General features: G+C 45.8%; 1 protein-coding gene across 4 annotated transcripts in view; it reads right to left on the bottom strand.

Moving 5' to 3' along the window:
* YPEL2 (yippee like 2) overlaps positions 1-25,232 on the bottom strand; it is a 30,407-nt gene that overhangs the window by 4,632 nt on the left and 543 nt on the right. Inside the window, exons 1-6 of one of the 4 annotated variants that reach the window (XM_085240659.1) lie at positions 22,455-22,571; positions 21,104-21,289; positions 20,074-20,156; positions 15,333-15,645; positions 2,039-2,082; positions 1,161-1,269 (exon numbers count right to left, since the gene is read on the bottom strand). In XM_085240659.1, coding sequence (XP_085096785.1) covers positions 1,161-1,269; positions 2,039-2,082; positions 15,333-15,449 — 270 coding nt within the window. In that variant the 5' untranslated portion in view covers positions 15,450-15,645; positions 20,074-20,156; positions 21,104-21,289; positions 22,455-22,571. Of the gene's footprint in view, positions 1-1,160; positions 1,270-2,038; positions 2,083-15,332; positions 15,646-19,873; positions 20,023-20,073; positions 20,157-21,103; positions 21,290-22,454; positions 22,572-25,232 lie in introns of those variants that run through there. The other 3 variants (XM_085240658.1, XM_085240660.1, XM_085240656.1) reach the window with 3 other exon arrangements.

The raw sequence follows: 25,232 nt of genomic DNA, 5'->3' as shown, positions 1-25,232 counted from the left end.
GCACCTTGTAAGCATGCAGCTTTAGGCAGGCCAATGGCAACTGCTCCTTGAACTATGCCTTAGAAATGATCACTGATAAAATCTGACCCTCTCTGGAGCATTCTGAGCGTTTATTAACATTAGGAATCCAAAGCTACTCTGGGGAAACTTGCTGCAAAGACACTGCCATTGGGAGCTGGGCTATGGTCAGCTTCACTTGGAAATGGAGCTGAGGGGCATCGTGGGAAGCACCGTTCTACACAGAGGTGGGATGAAGAAGCATGGGATCTCTAAGCAGGAGAGACTCCTCTCATGCATTCTGATTGCATCCTCAAAGGCAGTTCAGCTCCAGCTCAGGCTCATTGTTTGCACGCACACCTGTGTCATGCATCTGAGAGGATGTAATTCTGTTGCTGGAGAGACCTGAGCTTACTGCTGTGTTTATGGAATTCTGCATTGTGTTTTACAATAAACTCAATTTATGCACTTAGCGTCCTTCTCCATTTGTGAGACCCACGCTGTGTTTCTGCACGGATTCCCACCGCATCAATTTTTGATGCTTTGCTTTTTATAGCCTTTTGACTGACTTTAAAGAATATTTCTGTCCAGAGGCCACAGATGCAATAGATGTTTTGTTTAGAGAGCGGTCAAAATGTTCTGACAAACAAGAATACTGCGTGCCTCCGGAAGCAGAAATTAGAACGTAGCAAAAGCCTTTATTTGAAGGTAATTGAATTTATGGAGCGCGAGAGACAGCAAACAGATCAACTCATGTTCAATAGCATTTCTAGTGGGAAGGACACAGGATTAGCAATATGTGGATCCCTCTGTTATTCTGAGATGGTCTGGAAAAACAGACAACGCGAACCACAAAGGCTGACTGAATTTTACATCAAGTGCCACTGAGGGACCCCCAACCAAAACCAAACCCACACCAGAAATTCTTAGAAAGATGAAAAATCAGCCACAAAGAGCTCACGGTCTGAATGGAGAGAATAAACAAAAGACAGGAGAGAAAATGGAAATGCAGAAAGGAAAAACAATGTGGCTACAGACCAAAATCCACATTTCTGGTTCCTGAGTCGATGTTCTTTCCACCAGACCACGTTCTACCACACAAACCTTCAGCAAGAGCTGCAGCAAAGACATCCACAGGAAAAACAAATGATGCTGATACTCACATATTTCCAGCCCAGTGTGGTTTTGCAGTTTTCACAGTAAATGTCTGCAACCGCATGTAATCCTGTTAATAACACCCGCTCCTCTGCAGGGCCACAACCCACATTAACTCTGGAGAAAATGGAGAGAAGCTCCCTGTTAGTGCATCTTCCCACAGCAAGACACTGCTGTGAAGCTGAGAGTGCTGCAGTGTTTGAAAGCACAAGCAGGAAATTCAGAATACTGAGTACCATGGCTGTTCCTGAAAGAAGTCTCAGGCAGTTCCAGAACAGAATGAAAAGGTAAAATAGAATCTTTATTAGACTGAGCATTCTAACAAGTTTTGAGCAGAAGATTAATAACATTTTAGTACACTGCACTAATGATGCACTTGAGAAAGATTTTCGTTTCCAAACTGCCAGAATGGTACTTCTACTTTCCCAAATGGGAATTTGGGAAATGTAACTGAAATAAGCAGTTCTGACAGACATCCCAGCAGTGGTCTGACCAAAACTACTTTCAGTTATTGGGTAACTTACAGTTAACTTCTATGCCAGCTCTAAAAAAATGTTTGCACTTAGATATTTTGTATTCTCTGCATTTACAAAGCCCTGACTCTCTGTCCAACTTCCCTCTCTGGGAAGAGATGAGTCACCTCTCAGCTCTGATTTCTCAAACTGATGATGAAAAAGAACACCTTTTCTAGCTGCTTATCCGAAACTTGAATGTAAAATCAAATATGAATCAGTGCTATTTCCTGCCTTTCTCCAACTGTTTTCAGCAGGCTCACAAGTCTTGGGCATAGGTTTTCTAAAAGAAAACTTTTCTGTACTACTTAGGAGAGTTTTCTTAAATGCATCATAAAAACATGCAAAGGTGACATGCATGGAGTTCTACTCACACTGAATTGAAGAGGTATGCTCGTCCTTGGCTTCCTTGAAAGGACTGAAAGGCAAGAAAACAAAATTCAGCGTGTGTTGGTTGGCAGAAGTAAGGCTAAACCAGGAACTACTCCCAACTCCTTAATTAATGACCACAGATGGTCAATATGCCCATTACCAGGGCCTGAGTGGTGCCTTCAGGTGGAAGAGGCTCAGCATCAGGCAACAAGCTCCGATGAAGAGAGGCCCCGTCCTGGAAGGCTGCAGCTGCCTCGGGCTCCTCTGCCCACACAACATCTTGCTGGCAGCCTCACCTGCTTTATCACCTGCTATCTCCAGCATCTACGTGCCGTGAGAGCCTGTTTCCAAGAGTTCAGCTGTTCTCTCTCTCATGGGCACGTGCCGAACTGAAGCAAGCCTAGAAGCTCCGTGCAAGACACTGAGCAGACGTCTGCTCTCCTGCTATCTGGGCACGTCTCCTCTGCCCCACATCTCCCAGGGCCTTGCTGCAAAACTAGGGAGTCCTGCAGAGCTGGCACGTGGCTGGGAGCCGGCAGGCTGCTCTGCTGTCCCATCACACTGCCCAGAGCCTCGCAGGCAGCAGCAGCTCACACACAGAAGCGCTACCTGCGACGTTAACGCGCTCTGACAAGCACATGCTGAATTAAACATTTGGTGCTTATGAGCAAGAGTACAGGTGCTGTCTGAACACAAGTTACCTTAGGACATACCTCAGGGAACGCACGCATCGAGGGCTGAGGAGCTGAGAGAAGCTTTTCAGGATCATTTAACCCTTTAACCAGGAACCTTGGGCTGTGTAATGGTTCTCTTAAACCCTCAGCTTCTACAGATGAAGCTCTTTTCCAACCTGAGTGATTCTCTGCATGACCACAGATTGGCCTCATGGAGAAGCAAAGTGAGAGCTGCTTTAGGAGCAGTTAGCCCCATCCACACCACCAGCACTCACAGCTCCTGCCCTGACCAGCATGAGAGATCAAAATTCACTGAAGGAGCAATTTAAAACCACCCTGACAAGGAACAAGCCACTGCCAGGAAAGAAGAGTCCTTGAGGAGAAGCTGCTCTTCAGCTGAGTCTGGAGCCCCAAGTTATTGCCTTCTAGGGCACAGAAGAGGCACTCAGATGCAGAAGGGATGGATGCCTGAGGCACATGGATATCTCTTTCACTCAGACAAAAGCAGTGCCTTGAGGAATGCCTGTTCTTGAGAAGGAATTAAATAGGACACATGGCTCAAGTATGTTTGTGTAATTGCATTTGTTAGAGGAGCTTCTTTTAATCTTTCTGCAGCCCTCAAGCCCTTTATTGTTGCTGTCAGCTGGCTGATACCCACACACCAAGCAGGGCTGGCCTGGCAGCTCCAAGGTGCAGGCAGCATTGGCTCAGCACCTGGGTGGGAAATGGGAACAGCATGAAGCCCACTGCCCCCCAGGGCAGGAGACAGAGGCCAGACCCACACAACATCCCAACTTGCTGCCCTGGACAGCAGGGCCCTGACAGCCCTCGGGCTTTGGATGGGTATGGGATGAAACAGAAGGTCCCCCAGGAACATGTGTGTCATCAAAGCAGAATGAAAGCAGATGAAGCCTGCTAGCCATCCAGCTCTTCCAGTAAATACTTTTCCATAAACACCAAAGAGAGTAAGTTTGCCAATAAAAACAACCATGGGAGAAAAGTTTTTATTGGTACAGAAATAGGATTTTCCATTACTGCTGTGCAAATGCCTGTCTTTAATAAACAACAAAACTACACCCACTGGCTCTGTGCCTGGGGCTCCCTGGGCACTCCCACAGGACAGTGGCATCCCCAGAGATGCTTTTCCTTACAGCTCAGCCAGGGCTTTAGGGCATCCGAGGTGGTCACCATGAAGAAGTCCCACAAATAACCTTCTGCCCAAGCAGGACCTCTCTGTGTGCACCACGCAGCTCTCAGTGCTGCTGCCTGTGCTGATATCCACCCTCCAGCTAGCCAAGGCCTTGGCAAATCACATAAAAAGAAGTGAGGAAGGTCTGGCAGCCACCTCAAAGTCACTAATGCATTTGCTGTCCGCAAGAGCAAGCTGTCAGTATCTTCATGAAGGTACACAGACAGGTTTTACCCAAGTGTTGCAACCTCAGCATTTTGTGGAGAAGTCCCTTCTCTGCTGGGGCTCCAGAAAAAATGGCACAGGCTGAAATGGGCATTACAAAACCAGGAGAAACAAATCTATTTTTACCCAATCAGATGTCCTTTTCTTTGTAGTGAGTTGTCTGTTTTAGATACACACAGAGAAAGATTTCTGCAACGCGTTTGGTGTTTGCTGGACAGTGAGATCAGCAGTAAGATCTACATTCTGTGCTGTATGTTCTCTCTGTGTAGATTTTCCAGGCATACATTCAAAAGTGTATCTCACACATGCATATAAATCCAGACTTCAGATTCTCTAAAGGAACAGCTCCTGGCATCACTTTCCAGCTGAAAGAAACGGAAAGGATTTTTGGTTGTTGTTTCCTGCTAAAAATCCAAGCGCATATTTTTCTCTGCACCACTAACACTGAATGTCTGGCTGGAAACACATCTGTGTATATGCCAGTAACAAAGTGCTCCCTCTCTGTCCTCCGTGAGCCCTCTAAAAAAACAAAACAAGCTTTTGTGATGTGCAGCACACAGCAGCTTACTGCTCCTGATTGCTCACATCCCAAACCCTTTGCTGTTCCACTCAGCACAGAGGCACCCAAGAGCTGCAGGGCTGAGCACCCAGGTGGGAACACCTCCCAGGCTGAGCTGCCTCTTGTTCCAGCAAGAGCTTCACGTGAAGATGCCTTTGGCAGCTGCTGTGGTTGAAGAAGTTCCTGTCATTCAATCTATAGACCCTCATTACAGCCCCTCAGCCACGTTGATTCCAAACAAGATCTGTGAAATCCTTATTTTTAAAAACAAATACTTCTTTTGTGCACGCAGGGATTTAAATATCCTTTTCTTGTTGTACTGTAACACAGATCCAGCTTAAAGGACAATAACACAAACTGCTAAATAATCACAGTACAGAGGCAGAGAAAAATCATTCTGTGTACGGAGTTCTTAATCTAAATTTGCTGGCAGAGACCCACAGTGCAGAATGAGAGCTCCAGCAAGAAGCAGACTGCAAGGCAGGAGCTGGGGCTTCACAGCAGATCGGATCTGCTGCAGAAGGAAGCATAGTGTGGATGCAGCATCTAAAGTGGGAGCTCTTTGTGGCAGGCACATGCTGCTTGCCACAGCACAGACAGGCTCAGCTTGCAGGATCCAGAGCTGAATCCATATATATTCAATACCCACGACCTTGGGAGCTGTCATTTCAGTTCAGTCCATTTATTATATGCTGACCTCAAGTGGAAGTGCTGACTGCACCGTTCTGTTTGCAGTCTGTGGTTCCTGGGCAAGATGCTCAAGTCCTTCCAAGCCTTCCTCAGTGCAGCTACAACCCTGGGAAACCCTGGCAAATGTGAGAAGGGCTGTGCCCCTCCACCACCAGCTCTGCACTCGCATCTTCCTGTCACTGATGACCACTGGAGACAGAAGGGGTTTTGCAGGTTCAATCAGCACAGCCAGGGAACAGCACAGATACTGAATGTGCCCACACCTACACGCCCTGTCCCTCAGTACCTACAGCTTCCCATTCACCATGCATGCAGCCCACTCAGCAAACACAGGATAGGATTAACATCCCAAGTCTTTGTGACAGCTTTGACAATAGGCTGAACACAAAAAGAGCTGTCTAGAATCATCTGGAAAACCAGGAAGCAGCTGCCAGGACTAAATGGCTCCATACTGCTGCCTGCAGAGAGCACTGCCCCTTACCTATGTCCAGCTGGCAGTCCTTTAGCAAACCAATAAAACAAAAATGAAAAGGCTTCAGGTACCAGGGAGGGAAGAAGGAACAGAATGTGCCCCTGCAAGCTACTCCTGGGAGAGCTGCAAACAGTTCTCACTGCAAGCACACAGACAGGACTGGAGCCCACAGCCTGTCTGCACCTCCGGGCACATTCAGGCTCTGAACACCTCAGGATGAGATTTCTGCTAACAAAAAACACAGCCTGAAAGGGGAGTACAGCCCAAGTACAACGTCCATCTGATGAGTGAGTTTGCTACGAAGCTGTGCTCCAGGACACAGGCTCCCCATGCCCAAAAAGAACGTGGGGAAACCCAAGGGAGCTCCATTACACCAAGAAAGCTGCAGTTCTTACACTCAGCAATTCCAGTTCACTGTCTCTGGCACTAAACCTCAATTTTTCTCAGCTGCTGTCCCACCCAACAACCAACATCACACTGAAAGCTCTGCTTGAATGGCACCTTTCAAGCCCTATTAATTATAGCAAAAATGAATGGATGAAGAAAAAAAAAAAAAAAAAAAAAAAAAAAAAAAAAAAAGCTTGCTATGTGTTTACAGCAACCAGTACGCCTAGTAACAGCACTAGGTATAGGATGGCTCTAACAGGAGATTACTCATGAGTCACTGTGCAGTGGAAAGAAACTGGAAATGGAATAAGGAAGAGGCGCTGCAGCTCTGGGGGAGCAGGAGCTCAGTGAGCCAACCCTCACACCCACCAGGCTGCACAGGGTTCATTCACTGCACCCAGCTCTCCCCACAAGGGACAGCCAACGATCTGATTTAACTGAGATTCAATTTTGCTCTGCTGATGCTGGATACGGACCCGGGTCAAGGGAACTGCTTATGTTCTTCCACCTGGTGCACAGCCATGCCCCTGCCCTGCTCCAGCTGTGCTCCTGATTTCTCATTGAGCTTCAACACCATTTAAAGCCCAAAGTTGATATGGAATTAGTGGACCAAACTCATCTCTGAAGTAAATTCAATTAATTTGGCATGGCCTTATTCCCTAGCAGCCTACGCTGCTGTAGCACAGTGAATAACTACTTTGTGCTTCACCCTCATAGCAGCAGCTTGCTACTGCCTGCATCTCGGGCTACACAGGCCGTGGGAAGGGAGCTGCAGCTCAGAGATGGATGATGTCACTCTGATGGTTCTTCATGCTGATAGGAGATGTTACCAGCTCCTACCCTGCCAGCAGCAGCACTCACCAAAGCCTTCCATTCTCTCTGCAGCCATGAGCCTCCTTTAATTTTCTTTTTTTTTGAGATGCTTTCATCTTTTCAGGTTTCTAGGAGATAAAGCTAAGAAAAACCAGCATTGTTCACAAGACTCCCAAAAGTGCTAGGGAACTGCGTGCTCTGCAGTGTGCCACTGAGACTGCCCATTATCAGCAGTGCGGAGAGCAAGAGATTTCCCTGCTTTGCAGTAATGAAAAATCAGTATTTGAGATAAGTTTTTCTTTTTCCCTATGGTACACAGATTTTCAATACCTATTTAAACCATCACACTGCTAAGCTAAAGCCAAAGTTCTGTAAAGCATCTCAACATTCAGAAACTATATGCAAACAGTTCTGCCCCATTCTCCCTCCACTGGGCTCCCTTCCTTGCCCCAAAAGCTCTGACACAACCCAAAGTCCCATCAGGTTATCATAAGCCCTATGCATTTCAGCCATCCTTCAGTAAGCCCTGAGCTTCTATATTCTGCTTTTATTTTTGTGTTTCTAGCCCACAGACTTCAAAGGGAATCTCAAAATGTGAATGCTAAAGGCACAAACAACAGAAGACAAATAAAATTATACCATATTTATTAGGTCTATACGACTTCACAGTATTTTGGGGCTTCTCCTGCCATCTCTGGTGGCCTCAGGATGCTGCAGGTGCACTTCAAAACTTGACTTTGGAATGAAAAATAATGGGAATGCAGTGAGAATGAAGCAGACAATCTTTACTTCCACATGTAGGGAGGCACACAAAACCAGAGCAGCTCCATGAGACAAACAGGGGGGTTCTCTGAGCTGAGAAGAGGGTGATGGATGTGGGAGAAGCTACGTGGGGTCCCATGGGAGCAAGAGTGACTGCTGCCCACATTCCTGTACAACTCCCCTATGTCAAAAGAGAATCCCCCAGCACTACAGCCACCAACATCCACCCAATGCAACCCTTTACAGTTTGGTGCAGAACAGCAGCACTTTATTACTTACTGTGGAAAAATCTACAGGGTGAGAACAAAGCCCAGCAGTTTCTTCCTGGATACAGAATGATGAAAAAATGTGTTCCTGTGAACCTACAGTTGCTACAGCAGCAGTGTGTTTTTCTTTCCCCTCATTTTTATGTGGGGCTGTTTTCCTGTAGGGTGATGGTGGCTCAAAGCATCCAACAAAGAAACTATTTGGAAAAGGAGTGGCAGGGAAGGGGTAGCGCCCTTTCTTTCCACATTAATTATTGCTACTACATGGGCTTTAGAGATAAACACAAGACAGAACTGGAATAGAAGATGGAAACTGCTAATGCAACAGATATTTAATTAGCAGCATAATAGCAACTATCCATAGATCAGCAGAACACCGTATTCCATTAATGCAGCCACTGAGCTCACAACAGCACCAGGGCTGACACGGAGAGCAGATCTGCTTCTCAGCAAAACCAGTGTGTCCACAGCAGCTCCCTGGATAATAAATGAGAACTCTCTTTTATTTATGCTCAGGTCATCAATTTTAAGGCAGAGGAAGCAGCAGGTGAAAGGAGACTTATTTCCATAAAGAAAGTGATTGATGAGGAAATCCATTTTTATCCTCCCTGACAAGGATTTCTAAACCATTTTGAACTACTACCTTTTTTTTTTTTTTTTTTTCCTTTTTGGAACAGAATGAAATACTTTAAAAATCACACAGCAATTAATTGCTGTATAAACACAATTACACAAGGAGGCACGATTTTCCTTGGGCTCTCTCTGTTCAGCAGCCACATCCTGCCTCCATCAGAGACCTGATCCTGACCGCCTTCCACTCCCATTAAGACCAGCTGGAATGGAGGAAGCACAGTGACTCGCAGGCTAAGCCCCAGAGGAAGCAATTACACAGAACAAAAATCTAATTTAGGTAGCTGCACTATGGAACAGGTACTACAAATACTCATTACGCCACTCAGATTTCATATTCTGACTTTTTTCCAGCAAAGGGCACTTCTGTTTGTTTATTCTCCCTTTCAAACACAAGCTTTCCAGAGCTGCCAAGACCCACTCCTGTCCCCATGCTGCAATTGAGGCCAGCAGACACCGGTCTGTCCCTAACAGCACCCTGCCTGCAGGAGCTCTGCCCAGCCAGGGCTGTCTCCTGGGCAGCACACGGAGGGAAGAGGTGCCCATTTTATTTTAAGCTGCATGGAAACCTACTTCAAAGTTGACAGCAGTGAAACAGGAAGCAGAAAGCAAAACAAAACCAAGACCCACTCGTGAATTCTTCCAGAAGTGCCTTGCTGCTCATCACTTACAGCTTGAATTCTAGCAATGCTTGCAGCTGGGAACAAAGCTCCAAATAATACCTAAAAGACAATTCATTAGGGAACAAAAGCAGAAAAGCAGGATGCAAAAGCCTCTGGACAGCTGCAAGAAATGTGTGCAAAATGGATAAACCTGGTGGATAAGGAGCTAACAGCAGAATAAACGAACAGAAGCTTACTGTGCAGAGCTGAGCCAGTAAGACTAATGCAATTATGAAATGCATACACTGTGAAGACATTAATGCTGTATGCTGTTCAGTCTGAGGTTGGAACAATGAGACCAGCCCTGTTTCCATTTATAAAATGATGTCGAAATGTAGAAAAGAACCACAAGAATGATAAAGAACTGGAAAAAATAATATCTCATTGTGACAGAAAGAGTTGAATCTGTTTAGTCCATCAAAACAGTGATCAAAAGTGATCGGGTTACTGTATACCAGCAGCTTTTGTAGTGAGAAACAGTAGGCAGTATATATCTATTTTTTAATAATGAAAGGAAGGGTCAATGACTAGAAGCACAAGCCAGACAAGTCTAAATTTGATGTCTCCAACTTATAATAGTAAGGATGATTAACCACTGGAATAAGTGACCAAGGAGAGCAGTGAATTCTCTCTCTTGAAGTCTTCAAATCAAGACTAAATGCTTTTTCAGGACGACGTGCTGCAATCACGATGAAGCCCACTGGCCTGTGCTAGACATGATAGTCCCTCCTGAACTTAAGAGTTCATCAGCGCCGAGCTAGGAGCTGAAGTTCATATTTGGGAAGAAACAAGACCTACTTTTAAAGGAAGAAGGACACGGTGGGATAAAAAAGGCAAGAACTTTATCCCAAAAAGGGAACACCCACTTTTCCCCACAGTATTTAGCTTGTCCCCACATTAGAAATGCAGGATTTTTCCCTTGACTAGCTTAGGAACCCTTTTTCTATTAGATGTAAGTTTTGAAATACACACATCACCTTTTTAGGGTTATTCTTCAGCTTGCATGCTCTCCCTCCCCCCCCAGCAAGTAACTTCATGTCTTCAAGGTGAACTGACAAACAAATGCTGACCTGGCAGCACTGCTGCATGAGAAGCGAGGCTCTAGGAACCTCACACACTGCCTTCCTCGTGTGCCCAGAGGGGAAAGACAAAAGGAAAGCCCAATAATTGCCACTTACCACAAAGCCACACACAACACCTATACAAGGTGCAGGGGAATGCTTTGAAGCAGCTAAATTCATACATGACTTATTTGAAAGCTAGCACCAAAGTCTCACATCCTTTAAGATCCCACAGTTGTAACACAGAGCAGAGCTTTTAATATGCCATAAGGATCACTGAGACTGCTGTACCAGCAAGCTCAGCAGCCTGTGTGCCAGGCATGCACAGTGTGCAGGGATGCATAACGATTGGGAGCGAGGTTTGTCTGAGAACCACACAACTCCTGTCTCAAAAGACAGCAAAGGGCTTGTAAGTGTATTCTACAGCTAACCACCCCATCCAGTCAAGCACACAGAAGTGTTTTTTTTTTCCTAAATTCTCTGTGCTGGCATTGCCACAGCCTTTTGTGTTGAAGGATTTCGCATTCATGTTCAGTATGGGTCCCAAGCAGACATCAAAGGAAAGCATTAAACTTCTTAGGCAAGCCTTAGGCCAACTTCAGAGGATACATCACTGCATAATATTTAGTATTTGGATCACAGTAATGCATGGAAAAAGAAACTGCAAGACGCCCACAAGACATTCCCTACATACTTCCATAATCAGGGACATTTCTGCTGGATTACTGTTCACATGGCAAAAAAAAAAAAAGTCAGCAACCAAGACACCAACGTGGCTTTATTTGGCCCTTCTGCTCATTCCCATCCTTCTCTACCAGACACCAGATACATACATTTTCCTACAGAAAAGACTGACAGTTTGAAAGGCACAGAGCAGGTAGAAACCAGCACTGCATCTGCTGGTCTGAAAAAAAGAGAGGAGATGCTCTTTAGACTGCTGAATGTCTATTGTGTTAGCTGTTCCCCCAGCCACTAAGAAGCGATGCAGAAGGCACACTTCTCAAGAGAAGCCCCTCCATCCCCTTCCATAGGGGCTGTGCCATCGCTGACTGCAGAACTCTAAAATCCATGGGATGTTGTGCCTGAGAAAGAGAGATGCAACAACAAGTACCTTGACTTGTTTTTTTGGCAACTGGAAACAAGAAGCACTGAAATATGCTTTTTAACTACAGTTGCCTGGATGTATTTAGTTTTTACAGTAAAGCCAAAGGGGATTAGGACATACTGTACTAATTCACAAGAGCAGACAGTACCTGCTCCAGAGCTTTATCTTTCAAGCAGACTGGAGAAAACAGCAGCATTTCAATGGTATGGTAGGGAAAAGAGGAACAAAGACATTCAGTGACTTATACAGCACCAGACAGGAACTTGTTGCAGGCCTAGATTATGTTCCCAGAGTCTCAGCCCACTCAGGCATTGGAAAAAGCAATGAAACAAGAGTATGCACTATGTTTGGCACTCATTCCTAAATCATCCATTGCTACAAGGGAAGAAGAACCTCCACTCATGTCAACGCAAGGCACTGAAGGAATATCTAAGTGAAAACTAGCTATTCACTCCACCCATCTATCTGATCACCTTCTATTTCCGAAGTCAGTAAAACCTTTCTTGGCCAGACGACCCAACCCACAATTGGGATCTCATTACAAATCAGACATACTAAACCACTTTCTCCCTTTGGCTGCAGAAGATAAAAGGCCAAGTGCACAGGCAACATTTTAGTAACTGGCTTCAGGTAACAGTTTCAGATTTTCTTAAAAGCTTCAGCATCGATTATTTTCTTTAAATAGCAATGGCTTATTGAGAAACCTTCCATCCATTTTAATGCACAAGGTTTTCCTGAAGAAGGAAAGAAAGCAAAAAGTCAGTCCTGCAAAGGCATTGTTGTTGAAGAGTTTGATATCCAGTCCTAGCAAAACACTGAAGCCAAAGTTAACACTGGTGCTGAAGGACTAAGAGGAGAAACACAGAGATGAAAAGGAAATAAAGTATGGATTGACCCAGAACAATAGTGGGATTCAGCTCCAGCTAGAGCTTCAGCCAGCAGCATGAGCCAGTGCTGCCATTTGCATGTAGCCAAAGGAGCTAAAGGCTCACAGCACGCATAGCAGCACAGCTCTCATGTGGTCTTTGTACAACTTGGGGCAAAATGAATATAGGAATTAATTTGTTTGAGCAAAAACACCGACACCCTGCTGTTACATAAAAGCCTGCTTTCTGGGGAGGGCTTCCAAAGATGGTGTCATTTGGGCTGTTCTGAATCAAGCAACGGTCAGGTTCAAGACGGGATACACTGCAGCCTGAGAAACACTGGTTTGAAATAATCTCCTGTTCCTTTTTCAGTCCTCACGGTGCTTGTTCCTTCCTTCAGTTTGTTAGATTTTCATATGGAAAATGAGCGTGGCAATTCCACCTCCTGGTTCTCAGATGCTAATATAAGTCTGTGATGAAAGCACTGCAGAAGGCCTCGGGGAGATGTTTAAATCCTAACTCAAACAGATAAAAAGATGACTATTTAAGTTTGCCTGGGAAAGTCTCTGCGCATATTGGAAACCCCTTGAGGCAGGGACTGCCCTTCTGTTCTCAGTTTAATGGTCTGCTGTACAAATTACGATTGCACAATTATTTTTATAAAGTTTCCAATTACACTAAGAATGTATCTTACTGAGGTTTATAACTGTGAGAAATAAAACCTAAAACCCCAAAGCTTTTGGATTCAAGCTGCACGACCCACTAATATTCCATCAGCAAAGCTCTCTCCCAACACTACTACAAGGTTACACCCCAGTCCACAACGAGCAGACACAAGCATCCCAGCACAATGTAGCTAACACTGCCATAATTCAACACACAGCTTTGCTTCGTGTTTTCTAATCTTTTCTTCTGCATTCATATTTTAGCAATCAGCATTCCTGGGCAGATCCTGCATGCCTTTATGGCTGGAAGCTCAAATTCCAAGCAGGGTGCATTGGTATCACCCTGCTGGAAGCTACTTACCTGTAAAGCTGGCTGTACTGCACACAGGAACATAGGGGGCACAGATGTGAAACGAGGAGGAGAAAGAAGTGTCAAAGATGAAACCGATGGGCATGCATTGCTATGTGTTCACCCTCGCTCTGGACCAGCATAAATTCTGACCTAAAATGAGCACACAAAGCAAAACCTATCTCCTCCTTTACCCAGGTCTCAGCCCAAAATCCAGCTTGCGACAGTTCTCCCAGTGGAGGGGCAGGGGAGTGACTACTTCATTTTACAAATACCAGAACTGAGCACAGGAGCAAGGGCTTGAAGGCACCCAGCTGGTCTGAGAAGCAGGATGTGCTTCATGCCCAGACCTGGGCACACACTGCTAACTCTGCTGTTGACATTAACATTTCAAAATCTTTTTCTGTTGTGGAAATGTACAACCTCCTCCTCTTTAAAACCTGGAGACTTTACAGCCCTCCTCTGCTGAGAACCACTGCCCTAGAACAAGAAGAGCCCCCAGGATGCCCAGAATGACTCAGATGTGATAGCCTTAGAGGAGGTTTGTCTACAGAAGCTGGGGAAAAAACAAAACAAACAAACAAACAAAAAAAAAAAACCACGAACAACTGTAACAGTCTGCAATCAGCGTAATTCATAGAAGAATGCTGAAATTCAACTGCTAGGCACACAGATAAAACATCACAGAGGTGCACATCAACCCAAAAAGGCAACAATCAAGAGAAAAAGGGAGGAGGCAGCCTCCAATGGAAGACGATACATCTGAGCAGCTAACATAAAGAATCTGAGAGGATCTTTCCAGCTGTACAACCAATGCCCTTGATGCAAGGTGACACATTCTTATCTTTGCTGTGCAAACAGGAAGGGGGAAGCATGACACCCTTTCCACCAGGCAGATCACCTCTGTGCCTTGTGATCCTGCCCTCCGTTAAGGCTGCTCCAGAAGCTAACTCGTTTAAGCTGCACGCATACGCACAGCTCGAGTGCAATTTCCTCTCATCTCAGCTAATAAATCTTACAGTGCGTCTGCTTTTTTCTGAACACATACTTTATGAGCTGAATAAACTTTATGGAAGAGTTGATTGCCAAGGCAGCCAAAAACTGGAAATCTGATGCTTGACCACAGCCAGGCACAGCAGGCTCCAAGAAAGTTTAGCAACAGCTTTTGCACCTCAGCTTCTCTAACTGACCTGCTCCCCCTGCAAAGATCCCTAACTTATTGGCTCTGAATGCTTTTCATTCAGCTTATCCTCAAGACTCTTTCCTTTGTGACTGAGAGATCGTAAGAGAGAACAGCATCCTTCCAACCTTACCAGCACAGAGCACAGCCCAGCGTCCATCCCTCACATTTTCTCTACAGATTTTCTAGTTTAGAGGCTGTCAAAACGATGTGGGTTTGAACAACCACTCAACAGTCTTCGTAAAGACATCTAACATTTCAGTAGAAGCATCAGCAAATCTTCCCTCAAGTAAGGGCTTTAGGGAAGTTGCTTGGAACAGATCAATATTTAACAGAGAAAACACTTCCAGGCACTTCTACAACTCTTGATCATGCAACAACCCTTTGGCAGTGCTGACAAGCATGTACACAAACAAGTACTGGGAAGGCAACTTGCAGTCCTAGCCATCAGTTAATGCAGTTCTACAGCTGGAAATGAGAGGGAGAAGCCAATATCACAGGAAGAAAAAGAGCCCCCAGGAAGCACTCTAAGGGCCCCCAGTTTGGAAACCCATCCCCTGCAGCTATTTTCCAAGCGACTTAAAAGAAAAACAGCAGCTCACATACAGATCCTATACTCTAGGAGCCCATTTTCTGAGCAGAAACTGTAGTGCTGTTGAAGGCCAGGCCTTCACCTGTACAGAGACTGATCTGCAGCACGAGCAAACGCACCGCACCCGCAGGGTGAGGTCACGTACGTACCTTGGAAATGAGTTCATCATGGTTAGCAAGATGAGCCCTGCAGTGAATGCAGCTGTAGGTCCTGTGGCATGAAGGCAGATATGCCTGGAAAGTCTTGGACCTTGTCATCTTCACCATTGGAGCCACCGAGCGCTGTGTGAACTCCGGGGTAGCCCAGGAGGCACTGCCGCAGGACGGGTCACACGGGAAACACCGGAAGACACAGGTAAAGGCCGTGGTTTGGCAGGGGATGGGTGTGGGGCAGGCTCCACACGCTGGTGACAGCTTCAGAGGAAGAGATGCAGGTCTAGGGAATGGAGGGCTTCACGGAGACCTATGTTTAAAAGAGAGCAGAGATGGAACACTCAGCGCAGGTGTTGCAATGTGAGGTCCGGTGGTCTCCTGGCCAAGTCTGATGGCAAGCAGGGAGGAGCGAGCAGCCAGGGAGAGGTGTGCTGTCTGCAGGTCAGACTGATACGCATTCATGCCTGCTGGCTGCCTGCCCTCACATCTTCCCGCTGCTGCTATCTACCATCTCCCTATCGCTCAAGTGCTCATAATCTCTATTCATTCTTCCAACACTTAATGGATTTGGGAAGAACTACAGGCATATAGAGATGCTAAAATGCTCATTTTCATCAAGTCTCGTCTCCCAGACACCTCAGGGAACAGCACACACCCAGGCCCAGCGCCGCAGAAGCCCAGCGAGCAGCCAGATTCCAGCAGCTCCTGAGAAAGCTGGGCCTGGCGCAGTGCAACGCAGCACTCCAGGCTGCAGGAAGGCTGGGAGCTGAGCTTGGGCTTCCTCTGCCACCAGCAAATGCACGACTCACCAGACCAGTTCTGCCCTCCCATCTGCTCCAACTTCCACGTGGGAAATGGAGGATTACTTCACCGTGCTCATCTTTGTAATTTGTTGCGAACTCTGAAGGCAGGAGCTGCTCCACCAACTGCACTCTGGTGTTTTTTCCCCTCAGAATATCCGACAGCAGCCAAAGTGAGGAGCAGCCTCCAAGACTACTCTGATAACAGGGGACAGCACAGCTACAAATCCTATTCAGGATGCAAACACCCATTTACTATCCAACGTTATCCAATACAACCTGCTAGGCAGCTCAAGCCTGGGTTGTTTCGCTGGCAGAAATGAGTTTTTCAGATCCTGCATGCACAAACCTTACCAGGTAACAAATGCCTCCTCTGAGGATGAAAGCAGCAGCAGAAGAGAAGCAGCTCCCCTCCCCGCCTGGTACGTGGTGTGCATGCATGCTCCAGAAATTAACCATGGGCTCTGGCTGCTCCTCCTGTGAGGATTTTCCCTTCCATACAATAAGTGATTGTGTTCACTTCCTGAGTCTGCACTTTGTGTATCAAATACTGCAACAATCCCCTCTCTTAAAATAAAAGAAAAACAAGAAAAAAGCATCACCCAAACCTGACCTGCAATGGAAATTTCTGAAGGGAACAAAACAGAAAAGTAGAAAAGCTTAAAGCCGGTCTCTAAGCCAGTATGTCTAACTGCCCTGAAGTGTATCTGATTATCTTCCAGGTTACAGTAAAGCCAGTTGAAGTCCCTTCTGTGCCAGAAGAGCTCCCTGGAGCTGCAAGCTGAGCTGGCTGTGCTGCAGCTCACCAGGATGGGCAGCGACGGGCACAGCCCCAGCAAAGCACCAAGCTCAGGGTTCACAGTGCTGCTGGACAATTCTAAGCAAATGCATCTCTCTATTTGCTGAAGGGGAAGCTGTTCCATTGGAGTGTGATGGAAACCAAAATGTTTATTGGGGAACTGAAGGCAGGACCCAAGAGAATTGCTGCAGGAGGTGGTCCTGCAGAACTCCTGCCCACAGCCCACTTACTGAACAGCACATCAGACTGAAAGAGCAGTAAGAATCAGGCTGTGAATCCATTACTGCTGCCTGCTGGAAAGCCTCATGCGTGAGCACTGTCAAAAAAAAATACAAAACCAAAAAGCCTACCCCAAAACTCATCACCTTGGTACCAAAGCATCACTTATGGAAAGCTCTGTCTCTTAGCACTTCTGCTCCTAAATCTTCCTGTCATTGCTGAAAAGGAAGATTCAAGGCACCCAAGATGCATTACTGCTTCCAAAGGCATTCCCCTCCAGACCTACTGCAGGCTGGGCAGCCCCGCAGAGCCTGCCTTGTGTGCACAGCTTCCCAGCACAGTACTGCAAGCATTACACTGGGGAGCTGTCACAGACATACATGGGCACCATTTAGCACAGCCCAACGCTCACCACAATATGGTCAACAGGAGGTAGGCACTGGTAAGCCAACCTGATACTTGGTTTGTTGGTTTAGGTTCCCCCCTCCCCCCAAAAAATATTTTTTTTTCCTGCTTTTCAGAAGGCAGTTCCTCCTCTACTCAAATGGGAAAAAGATTCTTACTCATCCTGCAAACTGCTGATAAAGCCCATCTATCACCATCATAATAGTCAGCACTTACATGGCACTTTTCATCCTTAAAGCTCTTTGCAAACACTAACTAATCAGATTAACCTTTTGCAATTAAAGTTACAGCCAGAGCTCTGAAAGGCCCATCCTGACACAGAAGGGCTCACTCCCCAGCTTGTCAGAAACAAAACCTGCTCCTGTTGAGGGAGAAAGGCTCTGTCAGGGGTGGAATTGACCAACCTGTGCCCTGTTTGGTGCACAGCTGCATCTCTGGACCTCAGCAGAACAGAATGGGGGCCAAACACAACCAGATTCCAAGGCAAAGTGGTGTCAGAAAGCAACACCTTACAGCAGACAGACCAGCTGAGGAACAGACAAGATTTCACCTGACTTCTGAATAAGAAAAGCAGACTGTTAAAACCCACGTCTACATTGAGCTCATCAAATGGTGTGATCTTCTCTCTTTCCTCCCTTTTCTACAAGATGAGCAGCTAAACACACCAGCCAGCAGCTTTACTACTTTCCTCCCAGGCTGCTGTGCCAAACGTTTCTTTTCCCATCAGCTGCCCACCACCACAACAACTCAGCACTGCAGCACTACAGTCTGAAAAGCACTCCACAGGCACCTTACAAGTCAGATGGAGACACAAACAATGCCCTGCCAGAATAACATAAGAGGAATGCCTTATTTGTTGTTTGCTGACCTAAGCATCAGTGCTCTGGAACAGTGAGTAGAACAGGAAGAACTACAGCTACATGGTATCACATAGAAACCAACAGAGCATACACACACATTACCTGCTGCACCTTTCTGCACAAATATTTCATGAGAATTCATTCATTTGACCTCATAACACATTTAATGTCAGCAAAAACATGTGGCCTTTCAGAAGGAGACAAACTGAAATGAGAAGGTATCTGGGCATAGATCGAGATGTACTGTGATTCTTGTTTTCAGTATCGTGCTGAGAAGGCAAAACAAATGGATCACTTCACCAAAGGCAGGAGAGAACAGATGTGGGAGGTAAGGCCCTGATGGGAAACCTGGCTGAGATGCTAAGTAAGGAACCACTTTAAAAACAACAACAACAAAAAAAACTAACACTAAACTTGAGAAGAACTCCATAAATCATATAAGCATTGCCTTAAAAAAAAAAATTAAAAAAAAAAAAAAAAAAAAGCTTTGATGACTTTAATTATTGTGCCCAATACCACTAGAGAGATGAGAATCTGCATTCCACATAATCCAGTATTTCTCTTTTATAATTCAAGAGAAATTCCATTTTGGAATGTATGCAATCAAGTCAGTGGAACAGAAATTTGTACGTACTAATTAACCTGCAAGAAGTCAGAAAACTGGTTGAGACAAAAGGAATGAACTCTAGGGAAAAGCTTATCTGCATCATCTACTGTGGCAAACAGAACCATTGGAGAGCACTGTGCATGTCACAGCTGCCCTGCCTAGTCCTGCAAAGTCAGATATCACCCCAAGAAGAAAAAAATCCGTGACATTTTGCTATTCAGACAGCTTTCAGCTCAGCACTCACCCTTCATCTGCCTAACAGCCACTTTTCACATTAAACTGTTCAGTAATTCAGGAAACACAAAAAAGGAGAAAGGCAATGTCTGTGCCAAATGCTGGCTACGTGAGGTTACTGTTGGTACAAGCCCATATGCCACAGCAGCAGAGAACAAAGGCTATTATACAGCCTCGTTTTGCATGAAACCCATGTGTAATGCAGCCCAGAGGCAAGTGTTCCTGTTCACTCTGAAAGGACAAACAGCAGGTCTGTTGGGTTTGAGGGTTTGTATTACAGATTATTTGCTTTTTAAGACTTTAGCTGGTAAAATGCTTAGCAGAACACAGCAAATGCCACAGAAAGCTGCCTGGAGCAGTTCTGAAAAAGCCCATCTGTCTGGAAACCCAACCTTCCCTCTTTGGTGTCTCTTCTCATTAACATAGGAAGAACTAGAGATGTACTTATGCTGAGTGCAATTAGAGCATAGGGGGAATCAGACTGGGGAGTTCTTTGTTTCCACAAGGTCACCAACCTTAGCAGCCAACACTGCTCCAGGTTCTTAGCATGGTTTTAATAAAAAGCTCGAGGCAAGCACATGTACTTATCAGTGCTTTCTTCACGTGGAAACTACCTGAACAATGCTTAATGCACTGCAGCTTGAGAGAGGCTGGTCTCTAACACAACACAGTAAGAGGGCAGGCTGGGTTCTCCCATTCCCTGCAGGATCAATGTCAGAAGTGCAGATGCTGAGGCTCCAGAGAGCTGGCAGAGCTGGGAGTCTTTGCACTTAGATCATGCAGTGAGGATCCTGGGGCAGTCTGGGAGACTCACAGCACAGCGTAGATCAGCAACAGCTTTGGAAAGTTGAAGCCAGATCTGAAGATAGCAAAGGATGATATATGTAGTCAAAGGCCCTGAAAGAAAGGGTGATCATCTTGAAATTAAACATGGAACATGATGGAAAAAAAACCAATAAAAGATGCTTAAGTAAAATATGGGGGTAAGTAACATTCCCCTACTTCTTCAGTATCTGAAATGCACCAATTTCAAACTCGTGGTAAGAAGTACTGCCATGGTCAACAGAAGTCATTACTGATACGTGAACTGTGTCTTCTCCTAATGCCTGTGTTCCTCCAGCTCATTCTCCAACCTCTGCCAAGCCCACAGAGAAAGGAAAATAACAGTGAAACAACAGACTACATTTACCTTTACTTTGTTCAGGTTCGTGCACAGAATTGCACTACAGGAACAGGACAGAGATTTCTCTCTTAGATCACCTTCAAAATAAAATATACCTCATTCCTGTTACTCCTCTGGACACATCCCCATGAGCCACTCATCTCTGAGGGCCCTGGCTCCCTCATCCACAGCCTGGAGACAGACCTCACCTCAGCAAGCACTCTGTGACGCTGAGAAAAAGCATCTGCAGAGGTGGATGGAAATACAGCACACTGACACCAAAAATACTGCAGACAACCGGCACGTAGCCACTAGAGGGCATCAAGAAGAGATGCAGAAAGCAGCAATCAGATGCTACCTGGCCATCAAGAATCAGGACGGGCACACCAACCATGCTGCACCTGCCACGATGCACACAGCTCATCAGGAGAAGCATCAGTTACAGCTCTGCTACCCACGCAAAAAACATCATCACAGTTGTATCGATCAAAGGAGCAAACAGCAAATCTTCACATCTCGCTTAGGTTAATTCCCCTTCCCCTCCCTCCTACCACAAGGTCTGTCTGACTTTGTTACTGTGCAAACAAACAAACACTCTTTGTCCACAAACCAAAGTAATTTATGGGGAAGGAAAAAAAAAAAAAAAAAGATTTTTAAATTGCTCTTTAAATAGTTGATTTACCTTTTGCTAGCTTGGAGATTCAATCAAATTAAACAGGAAAAAAAAAAAAAAGGTTTAAAAGAAGCCAACGTCCACATCAGTGCATTTTCAGGAGCTCAAGTGCAATGGTGTCACTACAAGCAGTTCCAGAGGATGGCTGCATTCTCAGCAGAAGCTTTCTTGCATTAAGCTACAGCTCACGGCTGACTGGAAACAAAAGGAACAGGTTAAAGTATCTCAGCAAGACGCTGTAGAGACGTGGCTGCAGACTAGCAGGAGAACTTGCTGGATTTATTTACAGTGCTGGGGCTGGACTCAGCCCATTCAGACCCACCAAACGTCAGAACTGCTAACTCATCTCTCCCTGCACAACAGGACAAAGCATCCTGTTCAAAACAACCCAATACACTACGGGCACCATAACGAAAAGCAAGGGAGAAAAATAAATCTGGGGGGGGGAAAAAAAAAAAAAAATCCAGAAAATGCTTCTCTCTACAATTTCATCAACTCAAAAACATGCAGGACAGCCAGGACAGACATACAGGGTTGCCTTCAAAATTAGCTACTGTTTTTGGGCCTGCCTCTGAAACGACATGCACACAGACTGCAAGGCTCAGCCTCTGCCAGGAGAATGACTGACACTTCTGCCTGAATTCTCATCCCACTTGCCTGCGAGTTGCCTGGCAGCAGCATCTTTGCAATGCAGAAGAGCCTGCGCTGCTGAGGACAGGCAGCACTGCGGGCATCAGAGCTGCACGCTGCCCACCTGCGCCTGGCAGGTACCAGTCATGGCTGAGCTCCACCATCAGTCACAACAGATGCCAGCATCACTTTGCCAAGCTGGAGGAGGACACATAGATGCAAAAAAGCGACATGGCAGCCTGGACAGATTTGGAACAAGCCAGCACTTTTGCTCCTATCAGCAAATCCCATTTGTGCCACAGATAAATAAAAACTGCACGCTGAACTCATTTAAAACACAAACGACTCCATTTCCTCCTTTTCATTTCAAGAAAAGTCATGCCAGCATCCCACACTGAGGGATGGCAGTCCTTCCTCCAAACTGGCCAGGTACATCCAATGCAGCAGGGCAAGGGAGCAGCCATGGCTCATGCACACAGCAAGATGCAGCTCTCAATCCACAGCCATCTTCCTGCTGAAGAAAGCTGTGTTCAACACGGTGGTAGCACGGGGAGGATATTATGCTCTGCATATAGTTACGCATATATAGCATCCTACAAAACAGAAGGCCTCATCTCTTTGGGCTTGTACTGCCCAGAAGTGTGTGCTGTGGGAGAGTCAATGACTCTACTTTTTACCAGACTTCCTTTTCTAACTAATGCAAAGGGTAACAACCCAAATTCCGACCAACCTCCTTCAGAAACTCTTTCTTCTATGCAACAGCTGCCACATTAACGAGGTACATATTTTCCATGGCAGTTCAGTCATCATTCTTCTAGCTCACATTTCCACTGACAGCACAAAGTACCTATGCCAAGGGAGAAAATACAGGTGAAGATTTACAGCTCCACTCTTCACACACGACAGATACTTTATAACTGAACTGAGTTTAAATGGTCAAGTCAGCTGTTACCCTACCAGTTTGTGGTTTAGTTCCTCCTGGATATCCTCACCAGCCTGCACAGTGCTGCCAAGGTATGTGAGCTGACTCGCCTCTCACAGTTCCATGCCTACAGACAAATGCTTCTGGAGGGAGTTCCTGGGATTCTCATTAAGATTTTTTTTCACAGTTAATTATTAACTCTTTTTTTTGTGAGGCTGGACAATCTTTTTATAATACCACATTGCTTGAGCCATCCTCTGCTAACGTTTCATCAGTGAAATTTAACTCTTGCAGAGTTCTGAGGCTGAGCTGTGCAATCCCTAGGTCACACCACACTACATTTTTCTCCTCATAATGAAGTCGCTGCCAACATGAAACAGGAGAAGCGAGAGTGCAGTTCTGACACCGCTCTGCCTTCCCACTCAGAGGATCAAAAGCTCCTCTGAAGGGCAAACTCAAAGCATCCTCAACTTTTCCAACTTTTTAGCAAGATGCAGGGAGATCAGTGCTGCATGAGGGCAACCACAGTCAGGTGAAAAGTTATATATCTGTGAGTCAGCAGGACATCCCACCTTCTAATGTGCTGTAACAGTGCTGGAACAGGCGTGAAGCAGCCATGTTCAGGCAGACGTGTAAGCTGGCCCAAGGACAGGAAGGCATCATGCACAGGTTGCATTCCCACCACTGCCAGTGATTCACATCGCCTGACACTGCCATTCATTAAAGCAAGAGTGAAGTGGGGATAATAGCTATTTACTAAAAACAGAGGAGCGTGATTAGCTTTAATTAGCACTGTCAAGTGACTTGAGATTGTCAGGTACAAGATGTGGGAGAGCTAAGTCTTATTAATTACGTTACTTCCTGCAGCCTTAAGTGGCTCGGCCAGTCCAGCCACGCTTCCGATGCGCCGTCCTGCCCTGGTGATGGTGCTCAGACAGGTCTGGCACAACCAGAACAGGGGAGCAATCAGCTCACATGCTGCAGAGCCACTGCCTGGGCAGCATTTTCTCCTCCCACCAGAGGCCAAACTACAGGAAGGCTTTGTTTCTGTAAGAAGTCCATGTGCTCAGCTGGCATCACACCACCAGCACACGTACTGATTTTCCAGATAAAGATGTGTTCTAAGGAAATGAAAAGCATGTGAGTAGTCAGATCTCTTCTGTGGACCTGCCCTGGCTTCAGGAAAAGAAAATCTGTCCTTTGCTTTGTGCTACTGTCATTAGATCTAGAAGACAAGACCTCAGAATTAACAAGCACAGAAAAGAGGGAACAAACCAAACGACTGGCTTACAGAATAGAAAGGAAGTTGCATGTTTTGCAGTGGTTTCAAAGTGATAAATCCACCCTGCTTTGCAATTCTGCCTCGCACCTCACTGATTAGCTTCAAACAGCTAAGAGAAACAACTCAATAACTCTCAATTTTTCCACTCAAAGCTCCACTTTGTGATCACTCATGAATTCCGCTTTTCTGGCACTTCACAGCTGACCTCTAATGAAGACTCACTTTAATTTCAAGCTAACAAAGCTTTGCCAGCTCAGCTCATGACCAGAGCACAATGAAGGCCTGTGTTTTATTGACTTTTCTTCAAGAGCCTTCTAACACATGGCAAAAGGTAAGATCATGATGCAAGAACAACAAATAAATGTTTTTCACTCCTACTCAATCCTCGTAACGCTTGTATAGCACCAGACTAGATCAAGGAGCTCCCACTTTCTAAAAAGCTACACCAGAGTGACCAGCTCCTTAATTAAATCCTCTCTCAGCAGCAGGTATTCATCCATGAGCCTTTGAGGGAATGTGGAATTACAGGTAGCAACGCTGCCTTCTGCAGAGCAGCCCTGACTCAACTGCCCACACCAAGCAGCAAGGAAATCACTTAGTCAAGATCTGCGATCCGGAGAACACAAGGAAGATCAGTGACCAGTTTTTGCCAGCTGTTCCAACACTGGCATCAGGAAAGAAAATAATTAAGAAAAAAGAAGTGCTGGACATCATCACTATTCCCAACGTTACCTTCAAAACACCAAGGGTTCGCTTTTAAATATTTGAGGTTTTTTTTCCCCCCAGCAGGAGAGAAGAACATCCTCTTAATTCCCCATTCAAGCACTACCATTACACAGCAAGCAGCATTTAAAGGAAACCAGAGACACGGAGACCTCCACAACGAGGTCTTAAACAAAACAGATAAGGCTGCTCTGCAAGCATGAAGTCACCAAACACGTCCCATCCGGCCAGAATCCTCTCACACACCGTAAGCACAGCTCTCAGCATCTGCTCCTTCCCAACCTCCTAACTCAGCAAAGGCCTCTCTGTGCTCCCCAGCCTAAGCTTTAAGTAACCGTAAACGCATTAGCAGAAAATCCTGATTGGGAGCACAGCCCTGGGAAGGCACTGCGTGAGCCCAGGCACGGCTCAGAGCCTTCCTCTCTCCGTGCGCTCACGCAGGGGTGGCAGAGCAGCAGATTCAGTTGTAGGGCAGAGGCCAAAACTCCTTTTTCCTACATCGCTACGACGGCATTTCAAACTGAAAGGAAATAAAACAGTTATAAATCAAACACGGATTCTTTAGGATTCCAAATTCAACG

This window comes from Meleagris gallopavo, chromosome 21 (genome assembly GCF_905368555.1).
Source record: "Meleagris gallopavo chromosome 21, MGAL_WU_HG_1.1, whole genome shotgun sequence".
Taxonomy (NCBI): domain Eukaryota; kingdom Metazoa; phylum Chordata; class Aves; order Galliformes; family Phasianidae; genus Meleagris; species Meleagris gallopavo.
Note: the sequence above shows the minus strand (reverse complement) of the source record. Positions and strands in the feature narration are given on the sequence as shown.